The sequence below is a fragment of the Lissotriton helveticus genome, chromosome 11, assembly GCF_964261635.1.
Source record: "Lissotriton helveticus chromosome 11, aLisHel1.1, whole genome shotgun sequence".
NCBI classification, from domain to species: Eukaryota; Metazoa; Chordata; class Amphibia; order Caudata; family Salamandridae; genus Lissotriton; species Lissotriton helveticus.
In genome coordinates, this window is record NC_136072.1 from 237862868 (window position 1) to 237882700 (window position 19833).

General features: G+C 45.9%; 1 protein-coding gene across 1 annotated transcript in view; it reads right to left on the reverse strand.

Annotated features, from left to right (window-relative positions):
- Positions 1-1927: 1927 nt before the first annotated feature.
- Positions 1928-19833, reverse strand: part of ANKUB1 (ankyrin repeat and ubiquitin domain containing 1) — a 108819-nt gene continuing 90913 nt past the window's right edge. Inside the window, exon 6 of the mRNA XM_078666369.1 lies at positions 1928-2165. Coding sequence (XP_078522495.1) covers positions 2081-2165 — 85 coding nt within the window. The 3' untranslated portion in view covers positions 1928-2080. The remainder of the gene's footprint in view (positions 2166-19833) is intronic.

A 19833-nucleotide genomic window follows, 5' to 3' on the forward strand; every position in this document is an offset into this window, starting at 1 on the left:
CCCATAAAGGATAAATGGTGAATTAGTATAGTGAAATATGAAAGCAACCTGAGTGGGGGATATGTTAGTCAGCTTTCTGTATTGAGAAGGATAGTGGAGGGATGGAAGAGGGAAAAAGGTTTGCATTTATATAGCGCTTGCTACCCATGATTGGATGTTGAAGCTTTTTTTCAGTGAGAAGCACGCTACTCCGAAACCCATAAAGGATTAGTGGTGAATTAGTATAATGAAATATGAAAGTAATTTGAGTGGTGGATATGTTAGTCAGTTGCTTGGATTGATGGTGGTTATGTGGGGAAGAGCCAATTCTTGAGTAGTTTTCTGAAGTTAAGGTAGTTATCCGTGCATCTTATGTTGGGGGTAAAGAGTTCCATAGTTTGGCTGCTTGAACAGAGAAGGATGTGCCACCCATGTTTTTTTTCTTGTACATTGGGGTTTTGAGGCGAGGTGCCACTCTAGAGCGGGGGTTTCTTTGTTGAATCAGTTTGGTGATTTTTTTCCTGATGAAGAGCGGTCCAGTTCCATGTATCGCTTTGTGGGTGATACAAAGCAGCTTGAATGTGGATCTTCTGGCAATTGGTAACTAATGCAGGGCTTTCAAGGCAGGGGAGATGTGGTCTTGTGGTTTTATATGTAAGAGTAGTCTGGCAGCCGAGGTCAGAATCTGTTAAAGTTTTTTCATGGTCGTTAAAGGTGATCCGTGTTAGAGGCTATTGGCGTAATCGAGTTTGGACAGAACAAGGGAGATGGTAGCCTAGACCTTGTGTGGAAATCCCAAATGGGGGAAGATTTGTCGCTGAGTTTTTATAGTAACAAAGCTTGATCTTGGTAGTTTGTCTTCATGGGCATTCATTGATAACTTTGAGCCCATAGTCATTTCAAGGTTTCTTACTTCCTTCAATACTTTAGGCAGTGTTCCCAGATCATCAGGCCACTCGGCAAGCGACAGGTAACTGTAATAACAGGACCACTGGAGAGGATTATGATCATTTTTCCAGCTGGACTTGTTAAAATATTCTCAATAATTTTCTTCCTTCAATACTTTAGGCAGTGTTCCCAGATCATCAGGCCACTCGGCAAGCGACAGGTAACTGTAATAACAGGACCACTGGAGAGGATTATGATCATTTTTCCAGCTGGACTTGTTAAAATATTCTCAATAATTTTCTTATTCAGAATTCAAATTATGTTTGCAGATATCAACTTTCGTTACAAAAAATCAATAAACAATAAAGGGGTCCCTGGGATCACTGGACTTGATTTACACTGGAGGTTACATGGCATCATTAGGAGTAGTGCTGCTGCTGCTTCTGCACCACTCAATCTATAATTATGCTGACAGAGGCCCAGACCTAAGATGTGGGGGGGCTGTTTCGAGGAGAACTAATGTCTGAGAGGTCACTAACAAGGCCCAGTAGAGCATCAGAGTCACAGTTTGGGGGTTACATGGATTTTGATATCTCAGAGTGTCCCAATATGGAACCCCAATGGTGGTGGGGTGCATTAAATGTCACATCTAGCTGGGGACTTACAGCTATTCACCGGTAGAGTAAAACGTTTGGCATGCCATGGCCAGCCAGCCCCCATTTCATCACCTCTCATCTCACACAAGGTGTTCTTCTCTAACAAGTACTCTCACACAGCTTGCCAGCCAGGGTTTAAAGAACCAAGGTTCAAAGAATCTGCCCCTGTTATATAGATAAATCATTTTGGAATAACAATAATTTTTATAAGTACAGCTCTACCCAAAATTGACTGTGGTGATATTTTAGAAATTCCAGCAAATATTCATCATAGTTTACTAACACAGTACTCAAAGCCTTCTTGACTGGTAAAATAACTACTTAAATATATGATCCCATAAAGTGGCCAACTCATTGATATTGTGTACAGTCTCATTTGATTCTTCATCAAAAAGGAGTATATTTGTCCTATTTATTTTGGGAATTAGGAGTGCTGACAATGCCTGGTATGGCCATCTTGAAACTTATCACTTTCAGTGGCGTCCAGTACATGTTATCCATTTAACATCATTATAATTCTGTCACACAGTGCAAATTTTCTTTTGGATGCAGGTTGTTCAGAAAAGAGGGTTGCAGACAGTCTTCCTTGCAAGAATCCTTGCCATGCCAAGTTGATGCAGCCACGGCTTCTCTTTAAATTCACTAGAAATAAATAATAATGGTGTTATTCTCTGAATAATCCACAGCTCCACATGATTATATTAATTAATGATTTACAAAGAGAGACTGAGGCAAAAGAATATCACAGTTATCACTGTAGTGGGCACTGGTTAAGCTACAAATACAGTGGTGCACGAATCTGGAAGACCAGTCATCTTTTTTTTTTTTTACTTTTTATTAACTGTGAAGAAAACAGTGGTGTACATCACAGTCATACAGTTAAAAACTTACAATTATACCGTGGGAAAATCAAAGCAGAAGAAAGGAGGTTACATACATATGATATTACTCAATACAGTTCATCATCAGATATTCAACAATGCGAGTGGTTCGTCAGCCCGGGAAATCTGGGGGGGTTCGCAAATGTGGCCCCTATATTCAATCCATCTGGACCAGATACCGACCCATTTCTGTGGGCATCCCCATGCCACATAAACTGTCTTCTCCTGGAGCATGCACCAGTCCATGTCCGTTTTCCAGGTACCAAGTGTCGGAGTCCCCGCAGCCCCCCACAACCTAGCAATGTTCCGTTTCGCGATTGTGAAGCCCAGTGTGGCCCAGGTCCTCCCACGGGTTGACAGATCAGTGGGCTCTCATATATTTAATAGACACCGCTTTGCCTCAACCCGGAGTTCCACCTCCCACACCTCCCTCATGCAGTGGTGTAACCGTTGCCAATAAGTCTGGAGCAATGGGCACTCCCATATAATGTGGAAAAATGTCCCTACCTCACCACATCCCCTCCTGCAAAGTCCGTCCGCACTACGCCCCATCAGTTGCAATCTTGTCCCTGAGATATATACTCGATGGAGAATTTTCAGCTGAATCAAGCGAATTCTACCTGATATGGCTACTTCCTTGGGGGACGCTAGCGCACTCCTCCACTCTTCCTCGTCAATTTCCAACCCATCGGACTCCCACTTTCTTTTAAGAGATTGTAATACGTCTGGGGAGTTGTTGATACTTTTTTATATGTGAGGGAGATGGCATGTTCGTGCAGGTGATCATCCAGCAGTCTGTCCTCCAGGGGGGATGAGGCTGGGGGAAGAGTCCCAGGGGGAATGTTGGATTGGAGGGAGTGTCGGACCTGCAGGTAACGGTAATGTTCTGTTTGTGCAAGCTCATATGTGCATTGGAGAGAGGCGAAAGAAACAACACCCCGGCACCCCACAGGTCTTTTATGTGGGAGATCCTGATAAGGTCCCCGTTGCGGAACCCTTTAGTGCGGCTCAGGGTACCTAGTCTTTCGGAAGCCCATAACGGGGTCGCCATAGTCAGAGTGTTAGCCCAGCCCAATTTCCGTTGCGATATGTGCCAGATTTGTACTGAGTGTTTGGTGGGCCCGGTAAGTGGGTACCTGCCAGGCCTAGAGTACAGCGCCGCCTCATAGTTCCCCTCCGGGTAGGAGCCACCGGTCCATTCCATACCCGGATCATTACCATCGCAGTACGTGCCCTGATTAATGGCTGCAAGGTGGGCAGCCCAATAGTATTTATGAATATCTGGGAGCGCTATGCCTCCATCAAACCAGCCTAACGTCAGCTTCTGGAGGGAGCGCCCCGGACCATAGTAGCTCTCTGAGCGTGGATTCGAGAGATGCAAAATATGACTGCGGCACCAGGTCAGGGTAATTCTACAGGGCGTATAAAAATCTCGGCAGTGCCATCATTTTAAAGAGTGATGCCCTGCCCAACAGTGACAATGGGAGCTTCCGCCAGGAGGAAGAGTACCTCTTGAACCGGTGCATAGGTGGCAGGAGATTTTTCTCATACCGGGTAGCCGCGTCCTTGGAGACAAAAATACCCAGGTATTTGAACCCATCAGAAGCGATCTTAATTGGGCAATTAACGGGGACCGTCGGAGGGTCGTCGTGGAGGACATACATTACAGACTTGCCCCAGTTTATACTGTATCCAGAATTCCTTCCGAAACTAGTAAAAATGTCCATGGCTTCCATAAGTGACTTGCGAGGGCTCGCGAGGTATAGAAGGATGTCGTCCGCATAAAGCGATATCCTGTCCTCCCAACCATCTGCCCATTGGAGCCCCCTTATAGAAAGGTCTTGTCTGATCCAAGCAGCTAGTGGCTCCAAAGACAGGGCAAAAAGCAGGGGCGAAAGGGGGCACCCCTGTCGTGTCCCTCTTTCCAGACAAAAGACCTCGGAATTGGTATTATTAACAGTGACCTGCATCCTCCCAAATGGCGTGGCAGCGCCCCAACACGCCGTGTACTCGACGGAGATTGAGTGCAGTATTGCGATGTGGCATGAAGCCCGACTGGTCCGGATGCACCAGCGTCTGCAGGACTGGCTTGAGCCGATTGGCGAGAACCTTAGCCAGGATCTTGGGTTCCGAGTTTAACAAAGAGATAGGCCTATAGGAGGCACATGAGTCCCTGGGCTTGCCATCCTTCAGGATGGCCACAATGGTGGCTATACGTTGGTCTCTTGGCAACACTCCCCGTTCCTTGCTTTCCTCAAACATCCGTTTAAGATATGGGCTGAGGCCGTCCGACTTGAGCTTGTAAAGTTCAATGGGAAGCCCTTTGGGTCCCATGGCTTTCCCCGAACGAAGGTCGGAGATAGCTCGACCCAGCTCCTCCGTCGATAGTGGAGCCTCCAAGGTTTCCTGTTCTTCCTCTGTGAGGGCAGGCAGACGAATACCTGCCAGTAAATCAACAGAGTCTTCCTCAGGCCGGTCTGACCCTCTACTATAAACTTTTCGGTAGTGCCGCTCAAACTACTTTACGACCTCACGGGGTTCGGTTATGACCGCTCCCGTCTCGGTTGTAAGTTCCGCTACCACCTTTTGCGCTGGTTGCTTTTTATCCAGCCATGCTATGAGCTTGCCCGCCTTGTCTCCCTGGTCGTAGATCCTGCCCTCTCTATCTCTAAGAACGGTTTTGGCGGCATCCGTGGCCAGCGCCATATACTCAGCCCTCTTGAGTTGCATCTGGTGGGCTATCTCCGGATCCCCTTCGGCAAGCACAGCCACCTTCAGGTCCCGTAAATCTCCCTCCATTTTGACCATCTGCGCCTCCCGCTCCTTACGACGGCCCGCAATCGCCGAGAGGGCCACAGAGGAGTCCACTGTGCCATCGTTATCCTCAAAATATCGGTCAATCGCCAGCGTAAGAGCTTTATGGGTATCTGCATTACGGAGATACCAGGCATTGATCGGCGCTATACTACCCTCCCATTTATCTCCGATAATGAGATGGACCAGCAGAGGGGAGTGGTCCGAGATACCCCGCGCTAAGTGGGTGGCTTCCTGGATGGCGGTGCCATGTTGTAACGGTGTGTATATGTAGTCTAAGCGGGAGAATGAACAATGAGGGCCGGAAAAGAAGGTGAATTGACTGTCGTTGGGGTGTTTGAAACACCAGAGGTCGGTTAGACCAAATGTCTCAATGAAGTCAGCTAACCATGTCTGACCGGAAGGTATGTCCCTTGGAGGATGTCTGTCACAGTGCCCCGAGATCACAGCGTTAAAATCGCCGCCCACAAAGAGCTGTCCATCCGGAAGGGAGAGGAGTAGTTGTCCTAGATCTTGAAAAGAGTGGGTTTGAAGCCCGGGCGGGATGTAGCTAGTGACCAGGTTCAACCTACGGCCCTCCCATTTACCAGAGATGGCAGCATATCGATCAAGTGTGTCTGAATCTTTATGGTCTACGACCAAGGGAAAGCTCCGTAGTACCATTATACCCACCCCGCGGGACCCCGAAGTAAAGCCAGCATGAATCACAAGGGAGTACCCTAACCTGTTAAGCGCATGGCACGTGTTGCCCAGTAGGAGAGTCTCCTGTAGGAGCACTACGTCCGGTAGGTGTCGTTTAATAAATTGCAGCACTATGGTTCTCCTATCCCCCAGCCCGTTGACGTTCCAACTCAGAATCCTGAGGCTTTTATCCCACCCCATTGCGGTACACTTTGCGAACTGCAGTAAAAGCCCTGAAGTCCCTGGTACATTGCTGCAAAATAATCACCACAATATGCTGTGACCACACCAAACAATTCCCAACCCCCCCCAACCCCAACTCCTGCCAACCCCCAACAACTGTTCACGCCCCCCGGACACCCCTCCCTGCTTCCCTGCTCCGTAGGTTTTGAACTACCCACATCCCCAATTAGCAGAGCGCCTTTTGCCCCAACCTGGAATGGAGGAAGGAAACAACCCCTAACACCCCGTCAACCCCCTAGGGATTCCTTCTCTCTGAGGAGCGTGCACCGGCCCCCAACTCCAGCCACCACCTGTTCCCACCCCAATCGACTTCGCATTACACTGTAGTGACTACACTTCATCTGAAACCAAGTGTCTGTTCCTCTGCGGCAGAGCCGTGTCCTTCACAGCCAATGTTACAGCCCGCACCGGGCTTGTGTGGGTCACCCGATCAAGCGAGTGAGGAGGGGATCAACTGTCATAAGCGTAAGATTTGATTAGGTCCAGACCCTTGTAGGGCCAACCATCATTACCCCCCCACCCCCATATTCTAGCTGCCTAGAAAAAGGCATATAAGGCCCGCCCTCCAGCACCAGTACCCGCAATACGTTACATTAGTCGATGATCAAGCAAGCAGTTCTATCGCCTTCAGTTTTCTGCCCCCTCTCGGAGAGTCCCTCATCGGGGACTCGCAGATCTTGAACTCCAGGAACGGTGACTCTGTGCGTCCACATCCGATCTCCCGGCCGTCGAGGTTGGCGACGCAGCCTGAGTGTCCCTCCAGTTCTCACCGGCAGTCCGGTCTCCAGCTCTTGTCAATTCCCGATCTAGCCATTCTTACACGTCTGATGGCAAGGTGAAAAAGAGGGATTTGCCCCCGGCAATGACTTTGAGCTTAGCAGGAAAGAACATCATGTATTTGATAAGCATGGGCGGATTTTGCGAATTGGCAATCCGCGAAATTGCGTATTTACGGATTCGCAATCCGCAAAATCCGCGAACTCTCGCGAATTTTGCAGATTCCTTCTTTTTTTTTGTGTGTTCGCAAGTGTTTCTGCCATTTCGCAAGGGTTTTTTACCAGTTCGCAAACGGGAACTTACTTGTCGGGTAGCAACGGTCACGACCATGTTGTTTCTACGTCTGGTTCATCACAGCACCCTCTGTTTCACCACTGCCACCCTCTGTTTCACCACTGCCACCCTCTGGCTCACCCATGCCACCCTCTGGCTCACCCATGCCACCCTCTAGTTCATCACTGTAGATTATGGGGGAAAAAGCACACCTGCCCTGCCTCAACTGACATGAATGAATTAGGGGCTGATTAATGTGTCACTGAATTTGAACTTCCAGGCTGGCACCTGCTTCCTTATCTGTAATTGCTTTCTGTTGCAGTGTAATTTTTTTAACAGGACCTTTGTTGTATACTTGTAGCTATTCTCTGAGCCTGCTGTGAGGGTCAGAGCAGGGTCATAGAATAGTTGCAAGTAGGCAACTGAACTCTGAAGGGGCCCCTCAGGAAGCACTACAGGGAATGGTTACTAATGATAAGATTGAACTTTTGCACCTGCTGAGTGCTTTCAGTTTTGCAAAAATCCAAATATCCAGCAGCATCCACAAAAAGTAATCCTTCCAGGTCAAGATCCAAATCAAAGTGACCAGCACATGAAGAAAGCACTGGTAGGAGCCTGCTGGACAGGAACAGGAAGTTGCAGACTGTGGGGCACTTCCTTCCTCCCCCCCCCCCCAAAATGGACTCCTTGCAAAAAAAAAGTGCAGGCAAATGTCAACCTGAGGAGTTATTCTGATAAAAATAATAATTTTCAAGGTTTATGCTGCCTGCTGGTGGATTTCTTGTGCGAAATTGCAAATTTTGCAATCTCGCAATTGCGAGATTGTCGCTGCCCGCCGCATCTACGTGTTCGCAAGTGTTGACTCCCACGATGCGTGATCACGGGCCTTATGACATACTCGCGTTGCCAAACTCACGCTGTGCAAGGTGGCAAGCCGCGATGACGTCGACAAACTCCCGCGGGATCCCGCAGCAAGATCCAAAATGGCGCAGCACACGCGAACATGGAGAAAAACAACTCTGCAAACGCTGAATGACGATAAGTGAACGCTGCGCACCGCACAATTGTATAGTATTCTAGTTGGCAAGTGCGACCAAGCAAAAAATCCGCTTCGCGCGGATTTGCGAATTTTCGGCAAATTCGCGAGAGTTCGCGGATTGCGAATTTGCTGAAAATCCGCAAAATCCGCGAGCGGAACGGATTTTACGCCCATGCTTAGTATTTGACTCCTCGCTCCCTCAATGCTGCTTTGACACCTATGAAAGAGCGTCGCTCCCTCTGCACTTGGAGCATGAAGTCCGGGAAAAACTGCATTGTGGCATTTTCATAATGAAAGTCCCCCGCCTGCCTGGCCGTTTGTAAGATGGCGTCCCTATCCCTGTAGTTTAGGATTTTAGCAATTATTGTCCTGGGCGGAACCCTTGGTTTGGGCTTCGGGATAGGCGCACGGTGTGCACGTTCGACGGTGAAGATCTTCGACAGCCTTTTGTGTTTAAGGTGATTTAGAATCAAGTCTTCTAGGAAGAGTTCCACACTGGGCCCCTCCAGCTCCTTCGGAATACCCACCACGCGAATGTTGCTTCTGCGGGCCCTCCCTTCCTGGTCCTCAAGGCGCACGGCCATCTGTCGGTGCTGGTGCACCAGTTCGTTAATCCGCTGTTCCATGGCCTTTGTGGACATTTGGAGCACTCGGATGTCGGCTTCGTTAGCTTTGGCGTTTTCCGATGTTTTCCCGAGGTCCACACATAGGAGGTTGACCTCAATAGAGACTCTATTGATCTTAGTCTCTAGAGTCACGCCCAGCGTTTGTATGGCTGTCATGATGGAAGCCAGCGTCGGTTCTTTTTGCCTGGCCGTGTCCCCCGTCGTGCCTTCTGCCGGCGGTGTCCCCTTCTGCGCCGTATACTTATCAAGTTTATTAGACTGTGTGGCGGTAGTCTGTTTGGGCCTCATAGTTGCTGTGCAGTTTCTCCCTCAGGCAGCGTTGGACCTGCAGAGGCTGCCCCTGTGTGCCAGTGCCCCGCCTGGATCAGACACCCGCACTCCGTGCCGTCAAGAACGCCACCAGGCCAGTCTATAGGGCCCTTTCTCACCAAGCAGGCCCTGGCGGAAAACTGGAGTCCCAATACAGCCTCTGCCTCCTCCTGGACTAGGTTCCCCGCCTCCACCAGCCGCCACTCCCAAACAGGGGATGAGGAGGTCCAGCTACAGCCCGCTTATGGCCTCCCCAATATTGATGGCGGGCCTGTCCACAGTTGGTCTTGCAGGTGCCCTCTGCCCAGTGGCCCACGCAGTCTCTCCGGGGTTCCGCTATGGCTCCCGATGCTGTCCGATGCTGTCCTCTCCGGCTCTCAATGGTGTCTCTCGGGAGCACTCGTGTTGGGAGGAGCCCCCCTCGTGAGAGAGCTCGGCACTTCCCGCTGTACGCGGCGGTCGTCGCTCCACCTGCCTGCGATGGCCCCCACTGAGTTCCCGGTCCACCGCCGGCCACACCTCCAACTGGACGCGCTGCAGATCACGCGCCCCACAGGGCCTCCAGGCGGTCCACAAAGCTGTCAATGGGGGCTCGCAGCAGGAAACGGTGCAAGTCTATGGCCCCTCCGCACTATCGCCTCAACTCCGAGGCCTCGCAATCAAGGCGCCAGCCCGGCTATTCGTAGGCCTCAAAGCCGGGGCCTCCAGTAGCACCCAGGCCGTGCAGCCACGCGGCCGCGCCTCTCTCCCACGGCCGGGCCCAGGTCTCAGGCACGCAGCGCGGCTCCGGGAGCAGGTATCGGGACCGGAGTGCGGTGTAGCGGCTCCGCTTCCTCTCACCCACTCATGGATGTAGGTGAAGTGCAGCCCCAACGGATTTTGCCGGATGTTATCGGGGTGAAGGGTTTAGGCTCCGAGGAGCTCGCGGGCTAAGCAGCCATCTTAGTTGGCGCCTGGCCACGCCCCCCCAAGACCAGTCATCTTGATCTTCCACTCTGAAGAAATTCCATCAACAACAACGAAATATGATTCAGCACACACCCCATGTTATTTTATGTAATCATATACAGGATTAATTTAAAGTATGGCATGTAGACATTACATTGAACAACTGATGCACAGACTCAAAGAGGATTATTTCTTTAAATTTTGATTCCTTTATTCATGATCTTTTCATTATAATTTCTTCATTTTATTTTGTAGTAGCATATGCGTTTCGTCCAAATAGGACTTCTTCAGGGCTACCAAACACAGACAATTTATACAAATATTTAAAATCATTCTGGCAAATAAACATTGACATTGCATTGGCTTAACATAAAACGTCACAAAACATACATGCGTTAAATCACCAAATCAAATTATTAGTGCGTCATAATGTTTAAAAAAAAGTAAGGCACACTCTATCACAAGGTGTTTTTTTCCCATATTCACTGTGCATTAATTCTATGGTCATTGAATTTTTACCAAGAGAATGTTGGCCTAATGGTACTTCGTGTGCCTATTCTACTAGGTAGTCCTTGTGTTGATCAAGATAAAATTGATCAAGGGGAAGGGTGGAAAGGTCCATTTCCCTAAACATAAAGCGTTTTCTGTAAATTAAATTAACAGTATAAAAACTGGTTGAAAACTCTGGGGACCCAGGATAGCCATCAATATATTTAATCTACATGATTCAACTGAATCAAACCTTTAAATAATCTATCCTCTGTGTGATGTAATGATATGGTAAATCTTTTCGTCTTAGGAGGAGGAAAAAGTTTTAACTTTGGAATAATTTAAGACCTTCCTTCAAGAAATCACAGTGTATTGTACTGGAGTAGCTGCAATAATGAATACTTTCATTGCCCTTTGACGTGTATAAAACCAAAATATCTAGAATCAAGATCCATAAGAGAGCAATGTTCTACTTACTGATAAAACACTAGTCCTGATATGAACAAGATATACCTTGATAATTGTTCTCACTATATCATGGTGAAATAATAATAGCTGTTGGCATGAAGTTTGCCACAACACAAGCTTCCGGACCCTGTATATCTTGTAGTAATAGCCTCCAGGTGCACAATTCCCACCCCATGTAGTTAGGGACCATTTACAGTTCTAAAATGAACAAAAAAAGAACATTGAAATTTAAAAAAATATATATTGAAATGCTAAGGAATATCTGTGCATGATAAACACTTTTCCTACTTGTATAATTTCAGGTTTAAAGCATCTGGTGCAATTCATGCCCATAAATTTAGCCCTAAAGTGCACCAAAATTCTACCAACGGGGACAAGCCCCAATGCTACATGGTGTAACAATGCATCCCTATGCCGGTTTCCAATAAATAGATAACCCTGCGCTACAAGATGTGGCAAAGCGCTCCAAAGCCTTTTGCTGGACTGCACGTGATAATAGAGAAACAGTATAGCGTGATTAAATCCTCCAAGCCACAAGGCTATTCAGAACATTCAAAAATATTTCAACTGAATTATATTAACCCACTAAACTTTATATGAACTAACGTAGAAATGTGTATAAAACACCAAGGGCCCGATTGCGATGTTGTTAGGAAACTGTTCCGAATGAATTTGACTCGTTTCCAAATGAATCGGGTCCTGCGAGTCCAGATGACCGATTACGATGCTTCTCAACATTGTTCAGTTGGACCTGCATTGCCTTCAATGGGAGCCTGTGTTCTGAACGAGAATACAGGCTTCAATTGAAAAAAGGGGTGGTTGGGGAAAAACTAGCACCCTGTGGCAGGCATCCCATGGTGCCAGCCACATTGTGCATGCTGAGAAGAAGGGTCCCCTGGGCACCCCCGCGGGGCCGATTCGTATGCCTCCGGGTGAAGGGGGCCCCTCAACGGGACCCCAAAGACAGATTCTGACAGCTGTTTCGTTTCGGGCAGACCAAATTGGAATGGCTGTCTCAATCGGTCATCATAATCACTTGTCCGGAAACCCTCTCCATTGACCTGTACAAATCAGCTCTGAAAGACTAGGCTGTCAAAATGCCTTTCGGAACCAATTCAGACTTCTAGAACAGTTCCCGGGCATTGTAATCGGTCGTTGGAAAATGTGTACGATTCGTTAAGAAACAAGGGTTCCGAATCGGATTCTTTAAAACCGAATCCCATTTGGAGCCTTTCCTAACAACATCATAATCAGGCCGCAAGTGCATATGGATCACCTCGAATCACAACATATTAAGACGGGATATCAGAGTAACATCCCTGCCATTTTGGACTGGGTGACTGACTATTTAATTCCACTCCCTAACGTAAGACTTAAATTATGAGTAAAAACCCAACCCTGTTTTGTGGTAAGAACAACATAAAATGAGGAATATAGTCACAAAATTTATGTCACAAACGATTTTTTGCCAAATCATTTGCAAGTTATCTGAGACTAATGGTCTAGAGCTGCTGGCCGTACGATGGCAAGCTAAGGCTGTAAGTTTCGTAAACTATCAGGCGCCATGTTAGCACATAATCAAAAGTTTAAAAATCAAAAAACTATCCTATGAATCAAGTGCAATGTAGCTGTAGCGCAGGAACGTATTCAGTAAAAAAGATTGGAGGCTAGACAACTCTTTGCATTAATAGAATAAGAAGTCTTCTTTATTTCAAAAGGAGCCATGACATCCGCCGGCATATGCCTGGTTCAGTGAACAGCAGGTAAGACAGTCCTGAATGTTCCAGACCCACTCGCGCGACCAGAGACAAAGATCCAAAATAGCACTTTAATGCAGTAGGTAATAGCAGTGAAGAAAGACCTTACATGTTTTTCATGAAATAAACACAATGAATAAAAATACATATGAAGCATGCTACATGCCCATAAGAGTAAGACATTCAATGACTCCAAGATGCACCCAGTGAGGGAGCGTAAACCCTTACATGTCTTCTCCTTTAAAGCACTGCAAAGAATAACCGGCCAATAAAGTTACGTCTAGCGAACAAATAAAAATACAGATTACCAAAAGAATACTGGTAATTGTCTAACGGCATCTAACCAGTGAGTGTAATAGCTTATGCGTGGCCTCCCGTATATGCAGTATCACGGTTGAGAAAATTATCCCTTCTGTCATGGCATTTTAATGGAACTGGTAACTCACCAACCTGAGATACACGTAGAGTTGAATCAAGAATCAAGTGTGGCCGTCATCTTTAAATGTAAAAAAACAGGGCTTCTCATAAGTAAAACAAAGCATAATAAATGTCTTAAAGTGAACTCGCCTTTTTACATCCTAACGATTGTTCTAAAATTTCTGAATTAAAGGAGCATGTCCATCACATCAGTCGAAGCATTGTCAAGTCAACATTGAGTAAAACAAGATATTAACCGCCTATTGATATACTGAAATGATATCATACCTGTCCTGTGCTGCAACAAGAAGAACCAGTGAGTAGTAAAGTAACCAAGTAAATCTCATAGCTGAGGATTGGTACAATAAATACTGTAGAAGAAATTAACTTTTTTTAAACCAAAATAACAAGTCTAGAAATCCGGAAATTAAAAACATGTATGTAGCACTATCCACAATGTCATGGTGTACGCAATTAATGTTGTGTTATATTTACCTCCTTTAGGAAACATAATACAAAAACATGTCCAATCCACAAACCAAAGTGTAACGGTATATACAAAGAGTATCACGCGACATGTCCCAGCTACTGATGTGCGATAAATCATCATGAGCTGCAGAGCAAACTGCAGCCGCCATAGTTGAACATCCTACACGGAATGTACAGTTATCGGGAGAAAGTGTACAAACGTGAAGAAGAGCCCACTTCAAAGCAATAGAATTGTATCTCTAAAGGAGACAGTGATCAAAATCGGGGTTTGAAAGCACTTTAATTTGCATACAGTCTTTTAGACCTGATATCTGACTGGAAGCCCAAAAGTCCCCTAAACACGCTCGTAGTATACAAAACAAGTAAATACAATCGTGAAAAAAAGGAACACTCTTCATCCACTGCTTTGTGCGGTTCCAGGATTTATTGTCCTTATTGTAAGCTCCTTTGTTCAAAGCCTTAGCCTAGCCAACACGTGTTTCGTCGCTAACAAGGAGTACACAGTGACTTCTTCAGGGCTAGATTCCTGTGTTTCTGATCCTTGTTGTCGGTTGTAATTCCGTCCCGAAGGTGTCTATTTGTGTCCACGACTAAAGACTAGATTTAGGTTTCATGGTATCACATGTATGGCACTTCTTATCCAAGTGGGGGAATTTAGAACAGTCTTTCCCAAGGAAGGTATTCTCTTTTTTGAAGAAATTGTGTTTCCAATATTCGAGGCTCCTAAATAAACTGATCCCTTATTACAGGGTTGTGGCGGTCAGCCAACAACAGTCTTGAGGCCGCCGTTCTCCCGATCCAGTCACCAGCTCCATGAATCCTCCTGTGTGTTGTAGAGACCACTTCCCCTTCGTGAATGGATGCGAAAATATTTTTTAAGAGCAGGTAGTGGTCCCAGGGAACGCTGCCTGCCTTTAAAAAAGTGAAACTGAAAATGGTCTCCATTTAAAAATGAAAACTCCTTTATTTAAAAAGCAGTCCCAGACATGGTGGTCTGCAGGCCACCATCCTAGGGAGTGCTAGCCATTGCAAATGGGGTTGCAAATAGCGCTTTTCCCATGAATATTAATGAGGCATGCAATTTGCAAACCCATTGGGAATCGCAAACAGTGTCTGAGAGACTGTTGTACATTCACTTTTGCAAATCGCAAATTGCGAGTCGCAATTCGACACAATTTGCGACTCGCCAAAGTAAATGGTTGTACATCTGGCCCTTAGTGTTTAATAGTTTTTTTTATATCAAGTTTGACAATAAGCAACTCAAACCAAAACGTGTTTCCTGACTTATTAATTAATTTATCGTTGCAAATAGGAATTTCCCAATATGTAAAGGCTGAATTAAATATGGACTCCCAGTTATATGTGAATGCCAAGTTCTTCAAAGCTATTAAAAGGATATTGATATTGCAGTTCAATTTTGAGGATTAACACCCAATTTGGCATTTTGCAGCATTATAAGCAGATTGGACAGGCTCACGAGCAGCTAGCACCAGAAAGTTACCTGATCCCATAACTGAAAGCCCTAATGAACCAACAAATTAAATAATGGTTTACGAAACACACATTGGCTTGAGTTGCTTATGGTCAAACTTTAAATCAAAATTATTAAACAGTAAGATATCAAAAACTCTGAGAATTACGTGCTTTCAATGTAAACTTTGGAAACCTGCCTATTCCCGGTGAAGAGATGTTGATCATCTCAAGAAAAATGATATGATCCAACTTAGGGAAGAGAAACTGCCCCGTGTCCTGCAGCCTTTGACATTTCTAAAAAAAATCAGCCACATGATATTATGCAATGTTTAGCTAAAAACACTTTTTGGAGGTTATTCGGGGCCTACTTCTAGCATAAATTTAACCCTGCCTATGGTGACCCACTTACTGTGCCATCATTCTAGGAAGAGGCATCCAGCAGTACAGCAAATTAGGGGCGGGAGCTGTGGCCCACTTACTGGACTTCGCAATGTCCTAAGGAATGCAAGCAAGAGGTACACTATCAGTCTTAACAAAACAGGCTGCCATGGCATAAGGGGTGTCGCCTATGCCTGCTGAAGGTCATATTATTCTCTAAAGGTGACAGGCAGCGGGAGGCCTGGGGACTTCGGAAAGTAGAATTAACTGACATGGTGACAGTAGACCTGCTATGTTCTCAAAATGTTGGGTAGGGGAGAGGATCTTGTGTTACAACCAGAGCTGACAACTGAGGAACTAGAGAACCACCTTCAAGTCTCGGCGTTGGTTCAACATAATGTTATTCTGACCAAATTACTGAATCTCTCCGTACCATAAAGAAAAAATGAGTGACCTTGTGTAATGTCACTGGTGCTTCTATAAAGCACTACAATACCTTTAATTTGAGTTCACAATATATAACTGCAAAAAAAATTCAAAAAAGGTGCATGAGAAAGCATCACTGTACACTGCGGACTATCAGCGATATGGCTGCTACGTGACACAGTGTCCCCGTAATCACGGTTGAGCTGTCCCTTTGGCTGCAGTGTGCCTCCCATAAAAGAAATATTTTTGATGGTTCGCCACGCTGTTAGCCTCACCCACTTTTCTGCCAGGACACCACTGCTCCTGCCTCTATTCTGTATAGTGAATGCCCCGGTGAGGTCACATGCAGATTTGCCCCTAGGAAGTGTAAAACAAGCATAATGCCTTTTGAAAAAAAGACTGAAACACTCATGAGCTACCAGAAATGTCCGAAACAAGTTGCCACCTACATAATAACCACAAATGACTACAGAAATAATGAACTGAAGCTTAGAATTATTTAAAAGTAGATACCATTATCCGGATGTGCATTTTCATAAACTCTAGTTTTCTGGTATTTCCACTCATAAGGATTAAGATGCAAAAACCATGCTGTGCTTACTTATAACCTTGTAAAAAAATTGGGAGGCAAGCTCCTCACATAATATAAAAATGGTCCAAAATACTCGACAAGCAGGAGGTGGTGGTGGGGGGATGGCTGGGAGCAGAAGCTGAACAGCATAAAATAGTGCTCAGGAAAGGAATGATAAACAAGCAGGAGGGAGGAGGGAGGAGGCAGCTGCAGCCCGATGAAAGGGAGCGAGCGTGGGCCCGAGCGAGTTCTGTGACAAAACAAGCACAATTAAACTCACAATGCAATAAATAACTTGAACAGTAAGAGCACATGTAACAGGGGCAGTCCTCATGGGAGGTTACAAAAGTAGAAAAGGAGAGACTACTGAGCATTTTAACCAAAGAAAGCAGCCATTTACGAAGGGCAGTCAAAGGAGCAAATTAGAAAGATTGACGGTGTTAAAAGCCTATATTCAAGATTCAGCATATATCGAAGAGACAGTGCATGCACTGCCTAGGCGAGACCTAAAAATAGAGCTTAATTTAATAACTGAATCAAGACCAAAATGACAAAAATCCAATTAATAGAACCGGAGATATTGAATTCTAAAGTTTTTAGAAAAAATAGCGCAGAAAGGTGTAAAACGCCAACTGCGGATATCTGGTTGTGCCAAACCGGGACAAAGTTACAAGTTCAGGCCGACTGTAATGAAGCTACTGGTACCCAGTTAAGCCCACTGAAGAGAGTACCTTAAATTTCGGTTTGCAGAGAGTAGCCTGCATCCGCGTCAAAGATGTGTCATGCAGCCAAGCAATAAATCAGTTCTGAGATGCGGTGAAGGTGTGGTGCGCGCTCCTGTGTTTCATCAATGTCAAGGATCCCATCGATGAGGGCTAGCGCAGTCGAGCGAGGCATCAGTTCAAAGTAGATGCTAGGCTGTGATGCAGAGTCTGTTGTCGTCATCCAGGCTGCCATCGATGAGAGTGCCTGCACTGAGGATGTGTTGCGCAGAGGTGGTTCAGATGGCGATGCAGGCTGTGATAGCAATGCGAGTCTTTGGGTTGGGTCCAGTCCACAGACCAGTGGAGATATGCTAGTCCTACTCGGAGTTGCACTGGGCAGCAGAGGAGATGTATTGTTCGGCTGGATCCACAGAGGTTGACAAAGCACCTTAAATCCACTTCCAAGGGTCCGGGACTGGAGTGACACCACTTGGGAGGGTAGACTCACAGATGGCAGAGTCCAGTTACAGATGTAAGGTTATTGGAAGCTTATGTCCCTGGGGCTTCCGATCAGGAGGACAGTGATCTAGCCCTTGGATTCACTATGGGTTGAAGAGATGCAGGTCCAGTTCTTCTCACCAATGTAAGAGGGCAGCAGGCAGCAAGTCAGCACAGCAAAGCAGGAATCCAGCAGAGTGCAGGCTAGCAGAGCAGCAATCCTTCAGCAGAACAGTAGTCCTTCTTCCTGGAAGAGTATGCACAGGTCAGAAAGTGTACTGAAGAGTCAGTGTCTGATGTCCAGTATTTATATCCATGTGTGCCTTTGAAGTGGGAGAGAAGCTTCAAGAGCTTTACCTTTGAAGTCAGCAGATATCCTACCTTCTATGCCCTGAATCCAGGCTAACTATTGGAGGTCTGCAGCCCTTTGTGTGGATGCAGGAGACAGCTTATTCAGGTGTAAGAAAGTCTGGGCACAGCTCCTCCCCCCATCCTGCCACTGATTGCCCATTCAGGCACATCTAACGTCCCTATTATGTGTGGCTGTCTAGGAGGAATACACAAAGCTCAGCAACACCTAGTCATGTGACCAGAGACAGGCTACAAGCACTAAATGACTACAGCAAGAAAAGGCTAACTTTCTCAAAGTTGCATTTCCAGAATTCCAATTTAAAATCTGACTTCACCATACATTAGGATTTAAATTGTGATTCCAAAGACACCAAACATGAACTAGTCATGCCTTCCCATTAGGAAATTACACTTATAAAATGTAATAAGGCAACTCCGATGTTATCCTACGGGGGAGATAAGCCTTGAAGTAGTGAAAACAATGACTGTAAGAGTTTTTCACTACCAGGAGATGTGAAACTTAAATGTACATGTCACACTTTTTCAGTACATTGCACGCTGCCCGTTGGGCTGTCCAAGGCCTACCGTAGGGGTGACGCATATGTATTAAAAAGGAAGGTTTGACCTGGCAAATCGTTTATTTGCAAGGTCGAAATGGCAGTTGTAAACTGCCCTCACAGGCTCTGTATTGGAAGGTCTGAGGCATGCATAAAGGGCTACTTAAGTGGGTGGCACAGCCAGAGCAGCAGGCCCACTAGTAACATTTGATTTACAGGCCCTGGGTATATATTGTACCACTTTACTAGGGACCTTTAAGTAAATTAAGTATGTCAATTGGGGATAGGCAATATTACCATGTTTAGAGGAGAGAGCACAAGCACTTCATCATTGATTAGCAGTGGTAATGTGTACAGAGCGTTAATGCCAGTAAAAACGTGAACTGAAAAAATGGAGGAGGAAGGTAAAAAGTGTGGGAAAAGATCAACCTAAGGCTGTCAGCTTTAACATAGCCAACTGAAAGCATTAAGCGTTACAAACAGAACGTGTGAAGGTGCGCCAAGAGATATAGATGGTGCAAGACACAGATTATGGTGCCAACGATGGAGGCCTAATAGGCGACCCCGGCTGAGTTACTTACATCAGCAGGAGATATGATGATTCAATGCAATTAAGGGACAGGGTTCACAACGGATGTATACTATACCTGATCGATATACAACTCTAACTGCCCTGACTAAGTTCACGTAGGTGAACAAAAATGTTGATTGGCATTTTGATATCGCCAATGAAAATAAAGACGTACTGGACTATACACAACTTGGCTTGGACTTGTATACGAATGGACTCTAACCTTGCGGTGCACTACCACTTGCTTGTTTTGGATTTTGTCTTACCTTTTGGTCGCCCCTTGGGGGCAGAGTGTGCTTCGGTTCAGTGCCTGTAGTAAAATTACACTTTCAGACAAATTGGGACATGGGGGAGGTGCAACATCGGGGGTGGCTCACTGCTCTATGGTGTATCTGATACAGGCAACTGAAACTAACTAACACTTTGGAACCATTATTTGTAAATAGGCCTCCAGGATCTGTGGTATTCGTTTAGAACTTCTGGCTGTGTTTTTCAATCGTTACGGTTTACTCTTCATATTAGCATTTATCCATATTTCCTATGTGTTTCTTTGAAAAAGTGGTGGTGCAA